Source organism: Octopus bimaculoides, chromosome 2, assembly GCF_001194135.2.
Source record: "Octopus bimaculoides isolate UCB-OBI-ISO-001 chromosome 2, ASM119413v2, whole genome shotgun sequence".
NCBI classification, from domain to species: domain Eukaryota; kingdom Metazoa; phylum Mollusca; class Cephalopoda; order Octopoda; family Octopodidae; genus Octopus; species Octopus bimaculoides.
Window position 1 is genome coordinate 106,810,144 of NC_068982.1, and position 24,316 is coordinate 106,834,459.

Consider the following 24,316-nt stretch of genomic DNA (forward strand, 5'->3'; position numbering starts at 1 on the left):
CACTTGGAGGTAGTTGTGCCCAATAAGCGGAAAAGAAGTAAGAGCTCTGTACTAAGTGCTACATGTAAATTATTGGTGCAAAAAGGGTGTAGTGAGAACAAAGTCAGGCTTAAGGCTGATCAATATGCTACTGCTCCTGGCTGTTAATCTTTACTCTCCCTCCAATATTATGTTTCCTAACATGTTATACAATCTATCATAAATTTTAAATTAATTATTTCTGTCATCCTATAAGTTTAAACTTAAACATTTCAACTATAACATATCAATATATTTACTATGGTTTACTTATTTTAAAACTAGAACTTAAATAATTGATTGACTTTTTCACCATCATACCATTAAGGATATATGTGTGTGTATATATATATATATATATATATATATATATATATATATAATGTAAACATAGACAAACACTTAACACACATTCACAAGTAAATACAGTACAGAAACATTCAACACATATTTGCTAGCAAAAATAGTAGACATAATTTAACAATGTATTTTAGTTACCTCTTTAGTATCATCACAGTCACAAGGTATTGTGGTTGGATCATCACTCAAGGTAAGTGAGTTAACCGGGTCAGATGATTCTTCACCATTGTTTAGATTAATTTTATGGAGCTGCAACAACACATAGGCATCTAATGCTGCAATGATGAACCATTCAAACAGTTCAACAATGAAAAATGGAAGTGAATAACAAAAACAAATGTCTAATATTTTCAATCCCTCAGATATTATCAATGTAATATATACAATCAATAGTGAATTTTAATTTAAGAAAACCCAACTAACAGCTGATCAATATTTGCAGTGAAGTCTAAGATGACCAAAGTCAGTATATCTCAGTGTAATCAACAGCAATTCTCAAACATTATCATCATTTTAACATCCATTTTTCCATGCCTGCATGGGTTGGATAAAGTTTCTATGACCAGATGCCCTTCCTGTCACCAACCTTTACTTGTTTTCAAGCAGATATGTTTTTGCAGGATACTGGAAATGAATGCTGCTACTTGTATAATGGTGATGCTCATTTACATCATCAGGCTTTGCCAAGATAAGTACACACATGCACACACAATAAGCTTCTATCAGTTTTCTGTCTACCAAATCCACTCAGAAAGTTTCGTTAGCCCAGGACTATAGTAGAAAACACTTGCCTGAAGTTCCACACTGGGACTGAACCCAGAACCATGTGGTTGGATGGGAAGCAAACTTCTTAACCATACACTATGCCTGTATCTATATATAATGTTACATAATAATAAACAATTGCTTGATTATTGCTGTTCTGAGTTCAAGTTCCCATATAGACATAAATAATGGTAAAAATATTTACATGGTGGCCTTGTTTCATTTCTATTATCAACACACCAGAAAGTACTCAAATTTGTTGACTTCAATCTTCTCATCATAAAGATGTGACCAATATGAATATTGATTAATGTAGATTTGAAGACATGCACTTACAGTACAATTTCAGTACATTCAGAATCAATTCATGTTAGGTTTTCTAAAAGGATTTCTAAAGAATGTTAAAGTCATCAAAATTAAGCTTACTATATGTGTGCGAGTGTGTGTACAAATATATACACACACATATATATACACATACATATATCAACATCCATGATTTCATGGGTCAGACTAGATTTCCTGAGGCACACTTTCTACATCTGGATGACCTTCCTGCCACTAACCCTCACTTGTTTACAAACAAGCTAATACTTTCTCATAGCCAGACATGTTTTCACAAGAGATGGGAAATAAAAGAACACTGTTTGTATGATAATGACACTTGTTTACAACTCTTGTGAGATATCAAGTCAAGGAGATACAAACACACACATACAAACCTCTCTATGCACATGCACACACACACACATAGGTTTATATATACAACTGACTTCTCTCAGTTTCATCCATGAAATCTACCTACAAGACATTAATTAGCCCAAAGCTGTAGTAGAAGATGCTCAAAGTGGCATGTAGTGGGATTGATACACACACATATAAAGCTAGATAAATAGATAGAGAGAGTGAGACAGACAGACAGAGACAGAGAATATAGATATTCTTTAATGGATTTTATTTTTATAACTTTAAATCTATATTATGATTCCACACTAGAATCTGAAAAGATGTTAATCTGAGTAGATTATGTGTATTCAAAGATGCACCAAATCTCAAATTTACAAAAAAGAGGAAATGACGAAATAAGATGCTAAACAGATTAATATCTGCCAAATCAGATTGGAGCCTGGTGTAGCCATCTGGTTCACCAGTCCTCAGTCAAATCGTCCAACCCATGCTAGCATGGAAAGCGGACGTTAAACGATGATGAACACTATGCCACATCTTTAATGATAGAGTTTCTAAATATGTGTTGCTATTTTTTGTTTAACCATATTGAACAAAAGCGTTATTAACTTCACCACTTTACCTTTTATTCAAACATAATGTATATAGGATTGTCAATGCATCTGCTTTTAAGATAGAATGACATTTCATTGTGCTTTCTAGCAGATCACATGACTGAAGCATAGACCTTCATTGCCTGCATATGTGTGTGTGCGTGCATGCGTACATTGTTATTATTACTACCAATATCTTCAAGAAGTTATTTAAGACTATTTGTTTCAACAAGTTATTATTACATACCTGCATAGATAACTTGACATTTTCGAAGAGGTCGCCTTTCCCAACAAGAAATTTGATATGCTTTATTTAGAGGTCGACTAAAATGCTGTTCTACTAGTCCGCTAAGGCCTTTATGTTTAACATTTGAGGACTTCACAATTTGAATGGAATTTGATGGAAATAAAAATGAAAAATGAAAAAAAAAAAACAATTTTTAAACAAACAATTTTATGCAAAAGATTATTCTAAGAGAATTGAAGTTGTGATGTTTAAGTATTACCTATTCACAAAAACATTAAATATAAAATTGAAGTGAAGTAATAATTAATATACAAAGTAATTGCTCACAAGTGTTTTATATTAGTCAATTTAACCAGTAGAGTAACTGATTAAATGTATGGCATTATGTAGGTATATCTCTTTATGCCCTGAGTGCAAATTCCACCAGATTTAAGTTTAACTTTCATTTTTCTGAGAATTATAAAATGCACACCTCTCAAGTACTGAGGTCATTTAAATCAACAATATTACTCCCTTAAAATGCCTATTTTAGAAAACAATTACTTATAACACTGTGCATCATGATTTTTGTCCTTGAATAGCAACTGTTATTTCCTATTTGCTTACCCCTTGAAAGTATGAAAATGGCTAATATTTCCTTCAAACTTTGCTTTTGTTATGATATTTATTCAAACCCTAAAGAATCCCTCTCAACACATGGCTATAATATTCTCCCAATACTTCTGTTCATGATCAGTGATGCACATATCATCAGCCACTAAGGGACATGCTCAAGTGGTTGATGTCAAGCAACTGACAAGCAAATCTATGGTATTAAGCAGAATATTTGCTACAATGGTATTTCTTTTTCAGCAACTCAGTACTGTATCTGTTTGAAATGTAATGGAAAATAGGTCAGTTTCAAAACATTGATGTCAAGGTCTCAAAAGCAAAGTTTGAAGGGAATAACAGTCATTTTCTTTGATTTCTAGATAGAAGCAAATAGGAAATAACACTTACTGACCAAAGACAAAAAGAAATAAAAATTTTGTTTTACAGTATAAATTGCTTTAGGCTCAGATGCACGGTAAACAAATGACATCAAACAACAACCAGAAGACATTTCTAGATTTACTAGAAATCATTGCTTGATTTATTTGAAATCATTAACATTATTCTCTAATTTAAACATCCAGGAATTACTGTGCAGTTAAGAAGTTTATTTCTTAGTCATTCAACCACAAGCTTTTGGGTTTGATATCACTGATAGGTACCTTGGGCAAGTGCCTTCTTCAATAGACCTTAGCCAAATAATGCCTCATGAGCGAATTTGGTAGATGGAAACTGAGTAAAAGAAAGCTCATTGTGATGTTTGTGTTTCTCAGTGCTTCACAACTAGTGTTAGATTGTTTGTGACCCTATAACTTAGTGGTCTAGCAAAAGAGACTGATAGAATAAGTACTAGACTTAAAAATAGGTGCCAGAGTTGATTTTATTGACTAAACCCTTCAACACAATACCCTAGCACAATCATACTCTAATGACTGAAACAAGTAAAAGATTAAAAATAGCTTCCAGGGCAAATTATTTGCTCAGACATTATATAACAGAATCCTCATCTTAATTCCAGCTGTTGTATCAACAAGCAATCAAAAGTTCTTTAATTCTCTGTGTAAAGCAATAGTATTTGCAATGTTACAACATTTGTTGGAACATTGGCAGCATACAGTAGCACCGGAGGTAAGCACTTGATCAGAGATACAGTTCACCAAGAACTTAGTTCAACATTATAGTAAATGTTCTGCAGATAGAAACACAAAGGGTTGCCTCAGTGTATGATATTCTTTTATTTGTTTCAGTCATTTGACTGCAGCCATGCTGGAGCACCGCCTTGAAGAGTTTTTGTTAAACAATTTGACCCCAGGACTTTATTTTTTAAGTCCTAGTACTTATTTTATTGGACTCTTTTGCCAAACTGCTAAATTACAGGGACGTAAATACACCAACACCGGTTGTCAAGCGATGATGGAAAAAAACAAACACAGACACATAGATACACACACACAATGGGCTTCTTTCAGTTTTTGTCTACCAAATCCACTCACAAGGCTTTGGTTGGCCCAAGGCTATAGTAGAAGACACTGAACTCCGAACCATGTGATTGGGAAGCAAGCTTCTTACTACAATCATTTCTAATTTATCTTTTAAAAATAAACTGGTGCCTTCTTCCAACATCTCAGTAAAAAGAATAAAAACAAAAAAATATGTGCACTTCTGCACCTGGCCATTTTGCTTATACACACACATACATACAAGTTAATTTTTTTTCTTCTCATTGTCAAAAGACTAATATTTGTAGGGAAAAGGTATTGTGAATTTAAATGATTTCAGTGTATTACTGGTACTTATTTAATTGAATCTTAAATGGTTGAAAGTCAAAGTTAACTAGGCATTTGAAATCAGAACAATTAAGGAAGACATTACAAATAGTACAATAGTTAGCCCAGCACTCTACAGTTTCAACTAACTCTATCATCTTTACACATAATATGAAAATAGTAATACCTTTTTAACTGTTGTCTGAAGATCAATGATGTTGGAAAATTCCTTTGTATCAATAAATGGGAATGTGACTGCAATTATATTTAAATCTTGTGTGAAACTATAACCTGAAAGAATAAAAATTTAAGAAGTTAAAGATATTAGTTTCAAGCAACAAGCACAAGAGGTTAACAGAGAATTATGACACACATTTCTTAAAGATGCAATAAAGCAACTGGAAATTGAAATCTGATTGCAGACTTGGATTGTCAATAATTACTTCTATTCCTTGACAATCATAAAATAAATTTAAAATATCAACAGTAATAAAAGAGTCACAGACAATGAAGAATCAAATATAAATGATAAAATGCTAAGGCTGAATGAGCCAATGAAGGAACATTTATGTTACTGAACTGCTGTAATGCAGCAACCAAGTCTTTGCACCAAACTATTTTGTATATTTACAATGAAATTCATATACTTTAAGTTTCAGATCTGAAGACAGCTTGCAACTGACCATTGATAACATATTGATTAGACTTTGGTCAAATATTTTAAACTATAAATGAACTCAGGTATGACTGATTAGGGATATTCAAAAACTCCTCTTTTCCCAGTCCACCTCACTGTAAATTAAATAACAGAAATTGTAAATTTGACATTCTCATCATCATTGTTTAACGTCCGCTTTCCATATTAGCATGGGTTGGACGATTTGACTGAGGACTGGTGAAACCAGATGGCTACACCAGGCTCCAATCTGATTTGGCAGAGTTTCTACAGCTGGATGCCCTTCCTAACGCCAACCACTCAGAGAGTGTAGTGGGTGCTTTTACGTGTCACCCGCACGAAGGCCAGTCAGGTGGTACTGGCAACGGCCACGCTCAAAATGGTGTATTTTATGTGCCACCCGCACAAGAGCCAGTCCAAGGGCACTGGCAACGATCTCGCTCGAAAATCCTATGAAGGCCAGTCAGGCGGTACTGGCAATGGCCACGCTCAAAATGGTGTATTTTATGTGCCACCCGCACAAGAGCCAGTCCAGGGGCACTGGCAGTGATAGTTAAAAAGCTCTAAGGTCAAATGTTACCAAGACCTTTTGGAAGAAACATTTCATTTAAAGTGTTTCAGGGGCCAAAAAAATGATTTAGAACATGGGAGGAGAACAGATAAAAATTGTCTCTTGAACATATAAAAATTAAGAAAAGAATACACCTACCTAATTTCACGACGGTTTTATTATTAAAAATTTTGTTAAAAAAGTGTGTCCAGTCATCTTTGGAAAGAATTTGTGCCAGTGTTATCACGTCAACAATGTAGATGCACTCAAGCAGTGCAAGTTGTATGAGTGCAATACTAAAATGAACAACGACAAGAAATTATATGGCAATGGAAAACAAAACAAAATATTTCATTTAAGAAAATTGTTACTCTATATTGAATAGGATTATGTACATTCTTGTTTCTGCATATTTGCATATAATTTTTCATAAATGTTTTATTCCTAAATACCTTTACATACGAACAATAACTGCTCACTTTGAATGGTATCTACCTTAAGTTAAATAATTTAAGGCAAGTAAAGTACATTTTCTTTCTTAGAGAATACAAATTTATTATGCGATTTAAATCTAACATCTAATAAATGTCTAAGCTTTAAACCCTACAGTGACCAATAATTAAGGACAGTAAATTAAATATGGTGCCTTACAATGATTTGAATCCATTTAATCTTATTGGTCTAACACTTTCATCACACATCTTGCTATTCTTTTAACCCTGATATGAACAGTGAATTAAATATCATCAACAATATAAAGTAAAATGACAGCTTGTGAATAAAATGGTGAATTAACTGAAAGCAGATCAAGAGCAGATGACTGACATCATCATAATCATCATTGTTTTATGTCCGTTTTCCATACTGGCATGGACTGGATGGTTTGACTGAGGTCTGGAAAGCCAGCGGCTGCACCAGACTCTAATCTGAACTGGCAATGTTTCTACAGCTGGATGCCCTTCCTAATGCCAACCACTCCGAGAGTGAAGTGGGTGCTTCTTATGTTCCACTGGCACAGGAGCCAGTCAGCCGGGCCTGGCATTGATCATGTTCCGATGGTGCTTTTTACGTGCCACTGGCATGGGAGCCAAAGGCTTATCATCTTCTATTTTTCAGTCTGATCACAATAATGCAATTAATAGTAGGAGCATTGTTAAAAACATTTGCTACCATACAGTGTATCTGGATAAAGTTAGCCTGCTGAAGCCAATTCTCTTTATAAGAGAATTTGTATGCTAGCATGCTAATGAAGCATTTGTCAGTGTTACTGCTGCTTGTAGCAATGAATCCACTACCGTGCTACCTTTTGGTACCTATGCAGAACTAGGTGGCTTTAGCTAGTTAGAGTATGTTGGTCATCAAAAGAGACGTGACACAAACAGTCAATTCTTTGGCTGTTAGAGCAATACTAGATTAACTTAGCTCCTGGTAGCTCTTTTTAAATAAAACAGAGATGCTTCTTTTAAAAGAAAAATAAATTCAATTCCAAAAACTAGACAAAAGACAATATGCATGTCAAAATGCCAGGAGCAAAAGTAGAGATTGTGTAAGAAATTTTGTCAGGAATTTGATGTTTCCTCATTCTACTGATGTAGATAAATAGGCATTAGATAGTTTGCTACTGAATTAATCAACAGTTCAAGTGAAAAGTATGAATCTGAATACTTAAGTACCTGTTTCAACATATACCAAGCATTAAAAAAGATCAAAAGCAAAACAAACAAAAATAATAATATAAACTTACCTATAAAAATTATAGTTTTGTAAAACATATCTAAATAAAATGTTCTTTTTATAATAATTAGCTTTTTAATGTTTAACAACTTTCTTGGAGGTGATGAGTTAAACAGAAAGATTAGCATTAAATCTAGAAATTAAAGTAAAATATTTAAATTGTTTAACCCTTTAGTATTTAATACAGACATATCCGACCCAAAATTTTCTCCATGTTTTATGTTCAAACTGATCGGATTCGGTCTCTCACATCCACCTAACAATGTCATTGTAAAAATATACAATCACATCATTGAAATCTCAAAGCTACGAGATAATGCATGATTAATTCAAAACAATCTGAATGAATAGGTATTACATTTGATAGAATAATAATCATCATCATCATTTAGCATCTGCATTCCATGCTGGCATGGGTTAGACAGTTTGACTGAAACTGGTTAGCTGGAGAGCTGCACCTAGTTCCAATCTGATCTGGCATGGTTTCTATGGCTGGATACCCTTCCTAACACCAACTGCTCCTGGAGTGTAATGGGTGCTTTTTACATGCCACTGAGATAGACACCAGTTACATGACACTGGCATTGGCCACAACTTGGCTTGACAAGACCTTTAGGCAATATACCATGCTTGAGCATGGTATTTTGCCAAAGGTCTTGGTCAATTATCACCTCTGTGAGGCCCAACATTTGAAAGGTGCTTTTTACATGCCAGCAGCACAAGTAACTGTTATGTGAGGCCAGCATCCGCCATGACTATGGTTTGCGAAAGGGTTACACTGAGTTTCGCACAAAGTTTACTAAAAAGCTTATAATTTACTTTTAATTTAATTTAGCTAAATGAAAATACAAACCACTTCCACTTCAAATTTTAGTGGCTGTCATTACAATCAAATTACTTGCACCAACATGCATACAATACCAAGTTATTTAGAACCTATATTAATAACATGGTAATCTTGTCAAAAATAAACAAAAAACTGTCAAATTACTGAAGACCTTACTATAAAATTTAAAATTACAAAAATGGGTTGATGGTTACCATGTCTTACCTATCTCGGTTAGTTTCTGAATTAAATAAAGTTTGCCATTCTAGATCAACACCAACAATGGAGCCAGGCTGGAATGAAATTGTATATCAAATTGAATTTTTATCTCAACAGAGTTTTTCAGAAGTTTTAAAGTTTATTATTCTTTTACTGGCTTCATTTTCTCAACTGTGGCAATGCTGGAGTACTGTTTTATTGAATGGTTAAGTCCTCCTTGACATAAAAACTCAGAATAAAATGCTCCAAAGTATGTTAGTTCAATGTTAGCTACACACACACATGTACACAATGATAACATGAATTTTGACAGAAATTTAGATGAAAGTACAAAAAGTATAGTATGGATGATCTCCCTACTATATTATTTTGATAACTGTGAATAAGGGAAAATGGAGCACCTGATAAAATTTGAATGGAATACTGACCCTTTCATGACCATGTTTCTAATGAAATATATTGTTATTGTTTCAATAAATTTATAAGAACTTTGTAAAATAATTTACTTTTTCATCATTTAGATAGTTTGGAACATAACAAAAAGTTTTGAATTTAAATTACAAAGAAGCTCTTAGCTAAGAATAGGCCTTTGTACCTAACATTCGTCAGCCTAAGAAAGGCTTGGTACTATGCTCTGTAGTCTGATGGTTGCTAAGAAATCTTAATACAGAGGAACAACTTGTGAAAGCCATGGAAAGATGTCATCAAAAAGCTGAAAGTTAGTAATGAGTTCAACAAAGAATTTAACATACAGATTGATGTCCAGTAGCCATGTTGCTCAATTACCATCTGTTTTTTTAGAGTTCTCTAGGCCATAACACAGGACTTTAAGACTATCTGTCCAGGAAAACTCCTGTATACCAATGACCAAGATCTCATACATGAATCTGTTGAATATTTAGAGAAGAAATTCCAAACATAGAAGTAAAGCCTAGAATCTAGATGATCAAAGTAAACCTAGCAAAGAAAAAGGTGTAAGCAGGGAAGAAGCTTGGATGCTACAACCAACAAGGAAATGGCATGCTCAAAATGTAGAATGTAAGAACTCTGTACTGTGCACCAAATGTAAACTATAGGTGACTGTAGGATCACAGGCAGATCAATAGAAAAGAAAGACTTTATATCAAATAGATGCACAGGAGTAGTTAGCAATAACTGCTTGTCAAATAAATTCTTTCAAATGTTCTGAAAGCTCTGTAGAAGTAACCAATAGTATGCATGATCTAGGTGACAGAATTAGCAAAAGAGGATGTGCTTAAAGCATAGTACTCGGAATAAGTATAGAGTGAAAAGTTAAGGGAGTTATTTGCTCTACAAGCAACAGAAAGGTTCTCTCGTCATGTGCAGTGCAGATTGTATGATGCTTGTATATAAAGTACAATGCAATATAATAGCAAACATGGGCACTAAATATTAAGGAAAGTTGGGAAAAACATGAAGCAAGTACAATACACAAGAATATAATGTTAGTTTGCATGAACAACAGAGCACAAAAAAGTTGAGAGAAAATTAGGTACGAGAAAATTCAGATATAGTGTGCTTGAGGGAAGACATTATTGGTACAGATATGTGACGTGTATGTAGGATGACGGTCAAGTAATGAAGTATTAAGCAATTTGAGTGGAAGAAACATTCAGAAAAGGAAGGCCAAGGAAGACACAGAAAGAAGTGATAGAAATTGATTTCAAGGGGCTGGACCTCATAAAAGAGATGACAAAGGACAACATGGGGTGACATAGAGCTACGGAAGACCCAATGCAAACACAGAAAAGAAGGAGTAAAATTGACGATATTGGTGGCAGTAGTAGTATTGGTGATGCGGTGGTGTTGGTGGTGAACTCACTTGAGATAAATGTTCTATACACTGCTGGAATTTTTCTTTATTCTTTATCATCAAAATCTTTGGTCGTGGGTGTGGAAAATAATAGTATGGATGGGTGGAATCTTCAACTTCATCACTTTCTTCATCATCTGTACTCCATAAAAGATCATCTTCTGTGACTTGTAACGGTTCATTCCTGAAAAAGAAATTTCAGCTGTTTTAACAAATTAATTAATACAACCACATAAAACTTAATTATAGTTATTGTTGTTAAATAGTTGCAAACAATTGTGATCACTTAATTAATACATTAATCAATACTATATATCATTATCTACAAAAGAGAATTTTTCATAAAAAAATGAATATTATGTTGAATGTAGTAACAATCTGAGAAATAGTTAAGTGGCTACTGAAGAATTATAAGCAATTAAAATCAGGCATATTGTTTCAATAAGAACTAAGTATTAATTTCTTTTCTTTCTACAATACAGGGTTTTCAGGCTAAATTTGATATTTGTTTTATGTCTCCTTTTTTCAGGAACAGCTTGATATATTGGTGAAGAGTCAACAGTGTTGGAGAGCATAAGGGATTAAAGTTGTAGTTGAGGAAAAGTTAGCTGACATGGAAGACTGGAAGTCGTCTGACTATTGGGAAAGAGTGACTTGTATCATGATGATTCATGCAAAGTATCAAAATCTCAACATCACAACAGCTACTTAATGCTCTGTGAACGCTGTAAAGACTGTAAAACATGACAAAGACTACAAAGTCATGGCCATTAAGAAAAATCATAGCAGGTGTTCTGACTGCATCGACATACCAGAATTCATCCCCACATCTTTGAACAACATTATAGGCTCAATTCAGATGGCTATGTAAAGCTGCTGGAGACAGTGGTCAATCCTTGGTTGGAGAGGGTTGCTGCTGGAAGGCTATATGTGTGGCAGCAGGATTCAGCTCTTTGTCATGCCCCCAGAAAAAGTCAGAAGTGGTTGTCAGAGAAATTCTACGACTTCACCAGCTCAAATTTCTGGCCTCCTGAATACCTCAATTGAAAACCTATGGATTACTACGTGCAGAGCACAGTTGAGAAAAACACTAATCATTTTGTGTGCAACACCAAGGCTGAGGTGATGGCCAAGATCAAGAAGGTGCTTGAAGATACTTCCCAGGGACACTATGAGGAATGCATGCACCAACTTCCAGAGCCGTCTTGAGGCAATGGTGAAAGCTGGGGCGACTACTTTGCGTAAACTGTTATCTCCTAACCATAATCATCATTATCATCATTTAACACCCGCTTTCCATGCTGGCATGGGTTGGACAGTTTGACAAAAGACTGCACTAGGCTTCAGTGCTTGTTTTGGCATGGTTTTTACTGCTGGATGCCCTTCCCAACCCAGCCTCTTTACAGTGTGGACTGAGTGCTTTTTATGTGGCACCAGCAGAAGCAAGGTCAGTTTTGGCATGGTTTTTACAGCTGGATGCCCTTCCAGATGCCAACCTCTTTACAGTATGGACTGGATGCTTTTTACGTGGCACCAGCACTGACAGGGTCACCAAGTAACTTGCAACACAAGAGGATATTGGTGGAAGTGATCTTGTGCCAGGTGATGAGAGGTTAGAGTGTGACAGAGAGGCAGAGACAGGTGTCTAGTTGTTATGTTTTGATTTTTTTAAATGTTTTATTTATGGATGGGATATTGCGTTTTTTTTTTTTAATGCAAATTATCAAATTTAGCCTGAAAACCCTGTAGGTATGACTGAAATTTGTTCAACTGGAATTTATTTCATCAACCCAGAAATGATGAAAGGCAAAGTCAACCTTGGGCAAAATTTGAACTCAGAATGTAAAACCAGAAGAAATGCCATCAAGCATTTTGCCCAGGCATGTGAATGATTTTGTCGGCTCAATGCCTTTAGGAACTTTGAAATAAAAGAAACCTACAAACAACGTTGTCGCTCTTGTTGTAAATCAATGGGCCAATCTTCATCATCAAGGTTGAAATCATTGGCAAATCTTGCAGCTTCTTCTATCATCCCTAGTAAACAAAGTTTCTGTACCACTTTTTTCTGTGTACTTATACAATCTGCAGAAATATACTTCAAGAGGAAAAAAAATAGCCAATTAAAATTAATAAAAGAAATAATCATCATGTTTTAATTATTTTACAGACTCAATATATTAACAAATTTTCATCTCAACTGCGAACATCAGTACTATTAGTGGTTTAGCATCCATTTTTCCCATGCTCGTGTGGGTCAGATGGAGTTTATTAAAGCAGATTTTTCTATGGAAGAATTCCTTTCCTGTTGCCAACCCTCACTTGTTTCCAAGCAAGAAAAATATTTCCCCATAGCCAGACATGATTTTGCAGAATATTGAAAATGAATGACACGGCTTGTATGACAGTGATACTCATTTACAACTATCACATGATGTCAAGACAAGGAGATATAAACATACACACTCTCACACACGGGTATGTGTATGTGATTTAGTATGTGTATGCATACATATATACAATGGGCTTCTTTCAGTTTCTGTCTATCAAATCCACTTACAAAGCTTTTCTACAATAGTAGGAAACACTTGCCCAAGATGCCATGCAGTGGGGACTGAACTTGAAATCATGTGGTTGAGAAGCAAACTTTTTAAAATACATCTAAAACAATGCTAAAATATCATGCATCAATATCATGTTTCTTTCTAATGTATGCACAATTACCCATTTTCTGTATGGAAACATACTTGACACAAAACTTACTAAACTAAATATTTCTCCATTGCTAAAAATAAAAGTTATTTAATAATCTCAATCTTGTACAAGTTTAACTTATTCACAACATAAAAAATAATGAAAAATTGAAAACTTACCACAATCAAATCTCTCCAGTTGCAATAACTTGTTACCTAGAATTGAAATAATAAAATTCACTTAGTAAATTAGAAGAATACAAATTAATAAAATTGTTTCACATGACTTCAGGAAAAGTTGTTCAGCTGGATAATTCTTTCAGCTATTTTTACTTCAAATTAAAGAAAAGAAATCATTTGGAAAAAACTGTAAAGAAAAAAATAATTTACAACACCAAGTTAATAAAGCAAAAATAAAATTTTGAAATTACCTTTTTAATATATAAATGTGAAACGTATGAAATGAAGCCCATTCTGTGTGATAATAACAAGTTGGGACAAATTCCTAGAAAAATAATTAAAATGACTTTAGTACCCAGTCTTAATATCCACCTCATCTTAGGAGGTGCTATTAACACTAAAATAGGAGATAAGTTAAATTTAACACATTAATTTAGCTATGATTAGGTAGAAGTCAGATGATCTGATAGGTGCAGAAATGGTGATGGTTTGGTAATGACTGGGTTTAGAAGTGAGAAAGGAACCATAGATGAGAAAGGGGATGTTAGCAGTTATTGGTAGAGTGTGAGAGAGTTGAACTTAACAAAGAATTCGTTCTACACTTACAACACTGGTATGGGAGTTTGACAGCCAAGAAGGGTTGTGATTACTGAAATCACCAAGGGGGATGATGTAAGACAGAAGACTTCAAGGCAGGAGTGAAAGGTTTTACAGTTGCTGAGGAGTTCAAAGAGTGGCAGTGACAGCAGATGAATTCATAAGAGTAACTAGAAGTCCTTCTTATAGATTTCCAGGTGGGAAAGGTGAATGAAGGGTAGAGTAGACAGCACCTTTCAGAAATTAGACTACAGTGAATAACCTGGGAAAAAGAGACAGACTAAAGAAAAAGAGTGAGTGGTTTATGTCACAGGGAGGAACAAAGTTTGTAGTTTTTGTGTTAGTAAAAAGTGATGTGTGGGATCCAGATTGGACTGAAGTTCATGAATGTTCATAGACAAGAAAGGGGAATAGTCCAGAAGATTAGATGATTGTGAAAGGTACTTGTGGCTAAAAAGGACCATAAGAGATAGGGAAAGAAGTGGTACAAGCAAACTAGAAAGTGTTTATGCTTCAGACAAAAAAATACAAGTTAAAGATGAATTGATATACAGTCTAATACAGAACAGTCTAACTTAGCCAGCATGTAAAAATGAATGTTAAAATACATATGATTATAACAATGATGTGATGATGATTTTAAATTATAGCTGGTAATTTTATTAAGTAGAAACTGAAATATAAGGTAGCTAACTCACCTTTAGGAAATTCATACAGTTTCACAATCTTACCCAACCACTTTTTAACAATATTTCGAGAAAGTCTACCATGGAAATGTGAGTGTCTCCTACAAATAAATAAGCATTCAACCTTGTTAGTGATTGTGAAGAAAAAAAAAAAGAGAAAATATCTCTGACTAAAAAGATGAAAACTGGTTATGGTATATTCAAAAATACATGTACAATGTTCTTAACAAACATATCATACTGTTTACAAACAATTGTGTTTCCTAATCTACTAAACAAATTGTTTTCCAAACAATTAAAATATTTTAGAATCAGTTTACAGTAAAAAAAAAATCCCAGATAAATGCCCACAGCTGAAGTACAAAACTATTTGAGTTGTACTATTTAAACCTTGTTTATATGACTTTAAGGATGCTAAAATAATAGATGAAATGGAAATGAAAGTCTTGCATTAAATACTCTCCCTACATATGAATAACATACAGCTGAAACCTTCAAACTAACAACCAACAGTAAGTCCCCAATATATATATTCTCATGGCAACCTCATATATATTTCATTACCAAAACTACATCACAAAAGTTAGGATTACTCAGATCCTTTACAAAAATCTAGAGCACTGCAGAGAGTGCTACTGCTAATATACAAACACCCTAAACTATCAGTTTCATGTGTTAGTCAATGGCAACCATCAGCTCTGGTTTCCCCTGATATAAATCTATGATAAGAGATTTTACTGCTCTGAACAAGTAAACTGTGTAAATTTGAGTGTGGTTAATGCCAGTACCGCCTGACAGTAGCACATAAAAAGCACCCACTACACTCTCAGAGTGGTTGGCATTAGGAAGGGCATCCAGCTGCAGAAACTTTGCCAGATCAGATTGGAACCTGTAGCAGCCTTCCGGCTTACCAGCCCTCAGTTAAACCGTCCAACTAATGCCAGGATGGAAAGCGGACGTTAAATGACAATGATGATGATGATGATGAATCTAAGCTTTATTGTACTCCTTCACTGTTCCAATGAAAAGTTAAAATTTTAGTTGAACACATTCACAAACACAAATACGAGAATCTTTTCCAAATCTTAAAAACAAAAATAAAGATACTAATCTGACTACTTTAAGCAAAAGAGATTCCAACTGCAAAAGGGTGCAGCATTGTAATTTAGACAATATTACCATCTCGATATCAAATAACCCCATAACCAAAGTTATACCAAATTATAATTATACAACTAATTATTAATACTTACTAAACCTAGATTCTTTTAAAACCATATTTTCATCATCATCATCATCATCATCGTTTAACATCTACTTTCCATGCTAGCATGGATTGGACGATTTGACTGAGGACTGGTGGAACCGGATGGCAACACCAGGCTCCAATCTGATTTGGCAGAGTTTCTACACAGCTGGATGCTCTTCCTAATGCCAACCACTCAGAGAGTGTAGTGGGTGCTTTTACATGCCACTGGCACGAAGGCCAGTCAGGCGGTACTGGCAACAGCCACGCTCGAAATGGTGTATTTTACGTGCCACCCGCACAGGAGCCAGTCCAGCGGAACTGGCAACAAACTCGCTCGAATGTCTTTTCACGTGCCACTGGCACAAGTGCCAGGAAGGCGACGTTGGTAACGGTCACGCTCAAATGGTGCTCTTTACGTGCCACCGGCACGAAAGCCAGACAGCTGGTGCTCTGGCAATGATCACGCTCGGATGGTGCTCTTAGTGATTTACTGGTACTGGTGCCATCACGATTTTCTAATCAAAAAATAAATATTTGGTATCATATGTTTGTGTATATTGTTTGTATCTGTATGAGTGAATAAATATATATATATAAAATATATGAAGGTTCATTACCTGAGAACATCAGCTTCAAAGTCTTCATCAAGCATGTTGTCAAAGAATCGAACAACATTTTCTCTGTTTGATACATCTTCCTCCATAAACTTACAAAATTTTCCCCACATGTTTTTCAGTATAAAATTCAAACATTTCTGGATAAAAGTATATAAAATAACATAACTGAGATTAACAAAGTAGCTAAATCAGATTTATAATAAAACTAAAACACAATTACATCAATTTAATGAAGCAAAAATAAAGTAACATTCATTGCCAAAGACCACAACATGATGGTTATCAATAAATGAATCTATATACATAAACCAGTAACAGAAAACTCAAAGAGTATAAAAAGCAGGATAGCCTGATTAAATGTAAGTATAGGGAGGCTAAAAAGACCTGGATGAATGAACAGTGTGAAGAAATTGAAAGGCTATTCCCAGTAGGATACAAGGTGCATCAGAAGATAAATGAGATCTCTGGGAGAAAGTCAGGATGCACAAAATCTGGATGTATCAGTAACTTTGCCTAGTTTTCTTGACTCTAATGAGGGTCCAAAGATCCTGCCATCAAAGCTGCTGGGCCAGATGCAATTGTCATTGGTTTCACATTTTGGCACAAGGCCAGTAATTTCAGGGGAGGAGGTAAATTGATTACATCAGCCCCAGTACTCAACTGGTACTTTACAAAGGTCACCCATGTCCACAATGTAGGGCATGGCATTAAAGAGAGAGAGAGAGAGAGAGAGAGATATTAAAAAAAGCAATCTTGATTAACAACATCATCAATCCAACAATCATCATTATCCAAGAAAAGAAAACATCTCAGTATTTAGTCAGAAAAATCATTTGTAAAAGTGCTCATTATATGTTTCAAACAGACTGCAGACCCCAATATCCATTTAGAAATCTTAGATTTCATAAAAACTGAAAACCTATCTCTTCACTAGTTGCGGACATTATTTTCTGAATCTGAACTAAATAGCTGTATGATTTGTCCATTACAGCAGCTAAATTTGCCTCATAAATTTTCTTTTGCATTTAAAATAGAGATTAGCCTTACAAGATACAAAACAATATCAATTATATTGGTACCATGATAAAATGCACCCAGTGTACTCTATAAAGTTGTGGGTGAATGAGTGAAGACCTTTTAGTTTTATCAAAGACATGATGTTTCTATTGTTGGTGATAGGAAAGACATCCAGTCATAGAAACAACCCATCTAGAAGAGCAGTAATTTTGAATATGAAGTGATTTGGCTCCTGAGAGCTGGCCAACCCATGTCAATGAGGAAAATATGAGGTCCGATCAATAAGTATCCGGACTGTTGCCATAATAATGAAGCTAAAGCATGCAGAGTGAAGCCACTTGGCACAGATTGACCTTCACCTCTGCTGTGCATACACACTAAGTTTTAATGTTCTAGCTCACTTCCCCTATTTACAGCAGTGCTTGGAAGTAACGTGATTTTTGCATTGACCATCACAGAAAAAGTTGTCATGATGATACCTGCTCAGAGGCCTACACAAAGTTGCAGAAAGTGTATGGAGAGGAGTGTATGAGTGACACACAAGTGTATGAATGGTTCAGACATTTCCAAGATGGCCGAAAAAAATGTCAAAAGTGATGAACGTTCTGGGAGACCTGCAACCAGCAGAACTGAGAAAAACATTGCAGATGTGCATGCAGCTGTGAGAGGAAATTGTTGAATCACCATCTGTGAGTTATCAGGGGCTGTGTAGATTAGCTACAGTTCAGTTCAGTCCAATATCACTGAAGATTTGGGTATGAGATGCACGTCTGCCATGTTTGTAGCAAAACTGCTTTCAGCTGACCAAAAAGACACTCAGGTTTCAGCTGCACAAGATCTCTCTGATTGTGTCGAAAACAATGAAAATCTTTTGGAAACTTTGCATAGGCCTCTGTTCAACTTTCTCCGTCATGGTCAATGCGATGATCACATTACACACATTACTTCCAAGCACTGCTGTAAATAGCAGAAGAGAACTAGAACGTTAAAACTTAGTGCACATGCACAGCAGAGTTCAAGGTCAATCTGTGCCCAGTGGCTTCACTTTTTGTGCTTTAGCTTCGTTACTGTGGCAACAGTCCGGATACTTATTGATCAGATCATGTATATGTAAAATGACAATGACAATGATGATGATGATGGGGGGAGCTGAATGGAGGATGGCGATGATGATGATGATGATAACAACACCAACAACAATGACTATATATATATTTTAAATAATAATTTTTGAGATAGTATTTAACAATAGACAAAAATATAATCAAATGCTTACTTCTTCAAGACTACTTGGTAACAAAGACGTTTCTTCCTGATGTGTTGGCTTTTCATTGACTTCAGCAGCCATTTTATGGGAAGAATAAAAATCTGAAAACAATAATAATTTAGTCTGAGCTAAAGGAATAAGAATTCTTGAAACATTACTTGAATCAATGATGCATTAGTATCTTAACACTTCACTCATTATATCTCAAGTGAAGTTTTGAATTATATTTAATGTGATTCAAAATTCCACTTGACATTGACCAATTAGTATTTCTCCAATAAACAGGACCTTCCTGGTGAAGTTAATAAGATTGATAATAAAGGATTTCAGTTCCTGTTGGTTGATGTGTGTGATAAATAAATTTAAGCTGAGATAAATTTCAGAGGAGTGCAGTACTGGGTAAAAAGGATTGAATAAATGTTTAGTGAAGGGCATGAGAGCAGTAGAGACATGGTGTGCATATCAGGAGATTCAGAGTAGCAGGAAGAAGAAAATGGGAGAGAAAGAATGGAAATAATGTATTTGTGAACTGGGGAGTGAACCCTTGCCAATCAGCGAGATGAGCTTTTTTGACAAGTATTTATGATACTTATATGTTTAAAGAGTCTGGCACTCAGCTTAACAGCAACTGCCTGTGATTTGGCATGTCCCTGAGGCTTTGCATCCAGTCATGTCATCATAGTGCTGGCCATGTTCCACACCATGCCACCCTTAACAAGATTATAATAAAGCATGGCCTGGATGCTGCAGGCTTCCCTTCCCAGCTTAAGCCAGTGGGGCTAGACTGAGGGAATGGTAAAAGGCCAGATGGTATGACAATTTTCCCATTCCATGATGGCAGGCCCCTCATCTGGGATATCACATTCTGTGACACCTTCTCCAGCAGCAACTTGGTGTAGTCAGATACCAGCCCAGGCTCTGCTGCTCATCAGGCTACCTAAGTATCAGTCGCTCTCCAACTGGTTTATAACCGAGCCTGTGGCAATGATGACCTCCAGCTTCCCCTGCTCAGTGCTATCAGGATGGAGTGGCTGTTTCAGCGCATCTCTCTTGCCATCATCTGGGGCAAATCCTTTTCCATTTTCTACGGGGCTCACACTTGTTTAGCCATAAGTCAGCTTTAATCATGCAGCGCTATGATCAAACATTTTCAAGTGTCTATGGTTACATTGTCCAGTGTATCTTTCTATACTTAAGACAGTAGGGTGTTATTTAAGAGCATTATATAAGAGAGTACAATGTGATTTGAGAGCAGTTTGGTAGCTATGGGAGAACAACTTTACTGAAGAAATTAATGACTCTTCTCCTTTTCCCTATCTCCTCCGTTATTCCACACAACGCTGTTTCTTCCATTACTCTCTCAACTACAATCCTCTCACAACAATAAATTCATTCCTCCCATCATAGCTTAACTCCTCTCAACATTTCACCTAAAGTAACTACTCTCTCCTATTTTCTCTTTCACCCTGCAAGTTGCAAGATGACCTCAGTCATACTGGTGTATGAAAGATGCACCTAGAAGCTTTGTAAAGAGGTTGGAAAATCAAGCTGTAACATCATAAGATTGAGAGGACTTCATCATGAACAAGATACCTTCACCAGTGTTGGGCGTCATGGAAAATTGCACCCAGTACACTCTGTAAAGTGGTTGGCGTTAGGAAGGACATTCAGCCATAGAATCAATGCCAGAATCGAGACACTGGAGTGAAACATGGTCCTCTCACCTGTTGGATCCCATTGAACCATCCAGTTCATGTTAGCATGGAAAGTGGATATGAATTGATGATGATGATGATGAAGATGAAATTACTGTTTTGGTCTTAAAACTTAAATTATTTGTGTTTCAAAATCAGATTTTAGAGACTTATCAGCAAGCAGTTTTGAATTTTAAATATGGGCAAAATTTTGCCTGAGAGTAAGAGGTTCTGCATACATGGCATAGAGGCTCTTTGTTGGCTTGAATAGATGGTGTACTTTATAAAAGTACAAAGCATTTTCAATTAAAGCTGCACTTGAAGAGTATAAGCAAGGAGATGAAGTGAGAAGAGATTAATTAAGAAAACTGCTTATTATTAGAGGTATGCTACAAAGAAGGTGTTTTACTTAGGGTTAGGGTTAAAATTGAGATGGAACTGAAGCTAGGATTCTTGCTGGGTTCAAAAAAGAGTAAGACAATTTCTAATAAAAGGCGAAACTTTAACAGAAAAGAAAAGTAATTATTCAATCAGTAACTTATAAGGCAAAGTAGAATTCTTAACAGTGGAGCACTTCTACCATAAGCATCCTGAAATAAACAAAGAACTACAATCAGTGAATGAATTTCTACAAGGTTACATTGCTCAACATGCTAGAAATAGCATACTTACTTAACATACTACTCTCTTTAAAAAGAATACAATTAGATAATATAATTAGAACATTATGCCTGAGCAAAAAGATGGCCTAGTCATGGCCAGAATGCCTTTGATTGCAAGTCTGTTCAATCAAGGCTAACCATCGGTTAACAAAGTCAATATTATTGTTTGCTTTTTCTTTTCTTTTAAACATGGTTAACTAAATCCCTGTCTAAAGGTGCTGACTTGGAAACTTAAAAGACAATTAGTAAAAGAAAGTTAGCTTCTATCTTCTGCTTTTCTTACACTATTTCTTTCATATTAAAAATCACAGAACCTTGATTTTTGTGGATGCTAAATAAATTTAACCTCTGAAATTTTTCGATGTATTAAGATTTGTTTCTTCTATGCTGTTTTTTTTTTTTTTTTCCAATGGGTTAATATGTATGAAAAACTCCTACGACGATCTCTAAAATTTCAGTCGTCCTCATTTCTTTTTCCCTCCACAGAAAATACAGTGTATGGCTACATATTTAAAGTGGGCGATCTTTCGAAGTATGTATATATATAAGATGGCAAAGTGAAATATATTGCACTGAATTGAAAAGTAAACAAACGACCGTCAATAATCGGGAATGCGTTTGATAAATACGTGAGTGTATACAGAATGTTTTCGCATTGTACAAAGAAATCTATTGATTTAACATTCTCTTCGGCGATCTTTGGTTTTTTGGTAAATATATTTGTGGGACTGACAATGAAACCAAGACAATATAAGATACAAAAATAGACTATTTACAGGAGTTTACATGACCACAACACATGCAAGAGAACGTTTATGTGATTGACGCCAGGCTTATCACACAAAAGCATTACACATCATTATACTGTATAATTATTTGCAGTTTACTAATTGAAAAATGGAATAAATCATATGCAATCGGATTTTAGTTATCACTTTGTTACATCAGGTATATCATTTTATACCACTGACGATAATTTGTTTAAAATTTTTGATTCAGTGTAGTTTGTTTTACTTTATTCATCTCTATGCTAGCTTGCGTATTCTCATGTGTGCGTATATGTGTGTGTAATTTGATATGTGGTTGCTATGTCTAGCAGGTGATCGTCTCCTAAATGCCCCAGCCTCAATTGTGCTTCCTTTATGTTTACTATAGGAACATGACAAATTAATTCCCCTTGTTAAAGAGTCCATCACCCCAAACTTTGTCTTTTTAAATATGTTTTTTACACTGCGATTTCTCATATTCTACAGAGTTTCGTATTAATTCGTTCGAAAAGATGAGGCGGGTTATTCATACTTACTATACGTTCAAATAAAAGTATCGAGTAAAGTCGAAAATACGAATATTAACAAATGAATATATGTGCATGGATATTGTATCACTTGGCAACTGATTCACACATTTGTATTTGTGCGGTTCTCTCTGTTTTCATCACCTAAAATCGGAGATTACTCAACTATTAATTTAAGGCTTTATAAAAAAAAAAAAAAAAGTGGGCAACCGTTTATGGATTGCTAAACAGGGGGACAATGGAAAACTGTTTCTGGTGATCTTGCACAAATCGAGCAAGCTTAAGTAATTTACCACCAATTCACGTAATTGCTACATCCAATACAATTATTGCATTAAACATTAATAGGGTCAAGAAATTTTCGATAAATGTGTAAATTGAACATCCTGCTAGCATGTTGCGTTTATGTTCCATCGATTGTAATTTACAATCAATGACCCGAGTGCAACGGATTCGCTTTACCTAGACTTAGCAAAGTTATCAAATAAGAATTCTTATTCTACCAATCAGAGAGGTCATTATAAAATTGCTGGATGTTAGTGACCGATCATGAATATGAATTATTGAGAAGATCTGTTTGTAAACAAATTATTAACAAGGACATGAGCAGTGATATACTTACAGCAGTTTCCCCCAGACAAATTACGAGCATGCGCAATTGCTACAACGTCGTATAATAATAGTGGCTCACGTGGCTGAAATGTACCCTTTGGGATTTTGTTGACAGGTATCGATGTGATGACTGAATTTGCTCAGATCTATCGAAGTGCAATTATATCTAACGAGTAGGTAGGATTTCAAACAACGAAGATAGCAGGACGGTTTGAAATTGCGAAAAACGACCTATTGTTGTCATCGTTTACCTGCAGTTCCATGGATATCGAAATAAATGAACTAAAATATAAATGGATGTAACCAAATGCATTTTAAGCGATTTGTGTGATTTGGGCATGAAACTGTTCAGCTTCCCTCATGAGAACTATTTTCTTATGCCAAGCTAGTATAACGAACGCAGCATATGTTGGTTAAACAGTGTACTGCTCCAACATAATTTATGTTTTATAACGAAGTAATTTTTTTAAAAATACGTTATATGTTAATGTTTTCAAAAGAAGTAGTTCTGAGTAGTTTTAAAACTAAACCAAAAGCAACCCTTGTTATTTAATAACTGATGCTGATTTCTAATTTTTTCTTCACACACACAATATTATCTTTTTCACTTTTAATTTCATAATTAAGCCGAAGTGGACTTACCTTTTCATCTTTTACGGAATCGATAAAATAAGTACCAGTTGAGCACCGTCGTCAATGTAATCCACTTACTCTTCCCCCAAAATTTCAGGTCTTGTGCCTATAATACAAAAAAATATAGGTGGACATTGGAATTAGACACTGAGGGAAAATGGCTGTAACTTTTTTATTTTTTAATTTTGGCGATTTTCGTTTTCGATAATGTGTTTTACATGTCACGGTCATACGATTCCCCCATAAAAAAAC

At 35.0% G+C, this 24,316-nt stretch overlaps 1 protein-coding gene across 6 annotated transcripts in view; it reads right to left on the reverse strand.

Moving 5' to 3' along the window:
• LOC106868118 (exonuclease mut-7 homolog) overlaps nucleotides 1-24,180 on the reverse strand; it is a 38,683-nt gene extending 14,503 nt beyond the window's left edge. Inside the window, exons 1-13 of one of the 6 annotated variants that reach the window (XM_014913250.2) lie at nucleotides 24,074-24,180; nucleotides 19,179-19,270; nucleotides 16,886-17,022; nucleotides 15,032-15,120; nucleotides 13,988-14,061; nucleotides 13,737-13,772; nucleotides 12,807-12,961; nucleotides 10,876-11,050; nucleotides 9,039-9,106; nucleotides 6,413-6,549; nucleotides 5,215-5,318; nucleotides 2,671-2,800; nucleotides 517-653 (exon numbers count right to left, since the gene is read on the reverse strand). In XM_014913250.2, the coding sequence (XP_014768736.1) occupies nucleotides 517-653; nucleotides 2,671-2,800; nucleotides 5,215-5,318; nucleotides 6,413-6,549; nucleotides 9,039-9,106; nucleotides 10,876-11,050; nucleotides 12,807-12,961; nucleotides 13,737-13,772; nucleotides 13,988-14,061; nucleotides 15,032-15,120; nucleotides 16,886-17,022; nucleotides 19,179-19,250 (1,314 nt within the window). In that variant the 5' untranslated portion in view covers nucleotides 19,251-19,270; nucleotides 24,074-24,180. Of the gene's footprint in view, nucleotides 1-516; nucleotides 654-2,670; nucleotides 2,801-5,214; nucleotides 5,319-6,412; nucleotides 6,550-9,038; nucleotides 9,107-10,875; nucleotides 11,051-12,806; nucleotides 12,962-13,736; nucleotides 13,773-13,987; nucleotides 14,062-15,031; nucleotides 15,121-16,885; nucleotides 17,023-19,178; nucleotides 19,271-21,401; nucleotides 21,421-21,535; nucleotides 21,558-22,301; nucleotides 22,807-23,441; nucleotides 23,818-24,073 lie in introns of those variants that run through there. The other 5 variants (XM_014913249.2, XM_014913248.2, XM_014913251.2 and 2 more) reach the window with 5 other exon arrangements.
• Nucleotides 24,181-24,316: the final 136 nt, after the last annotated feature.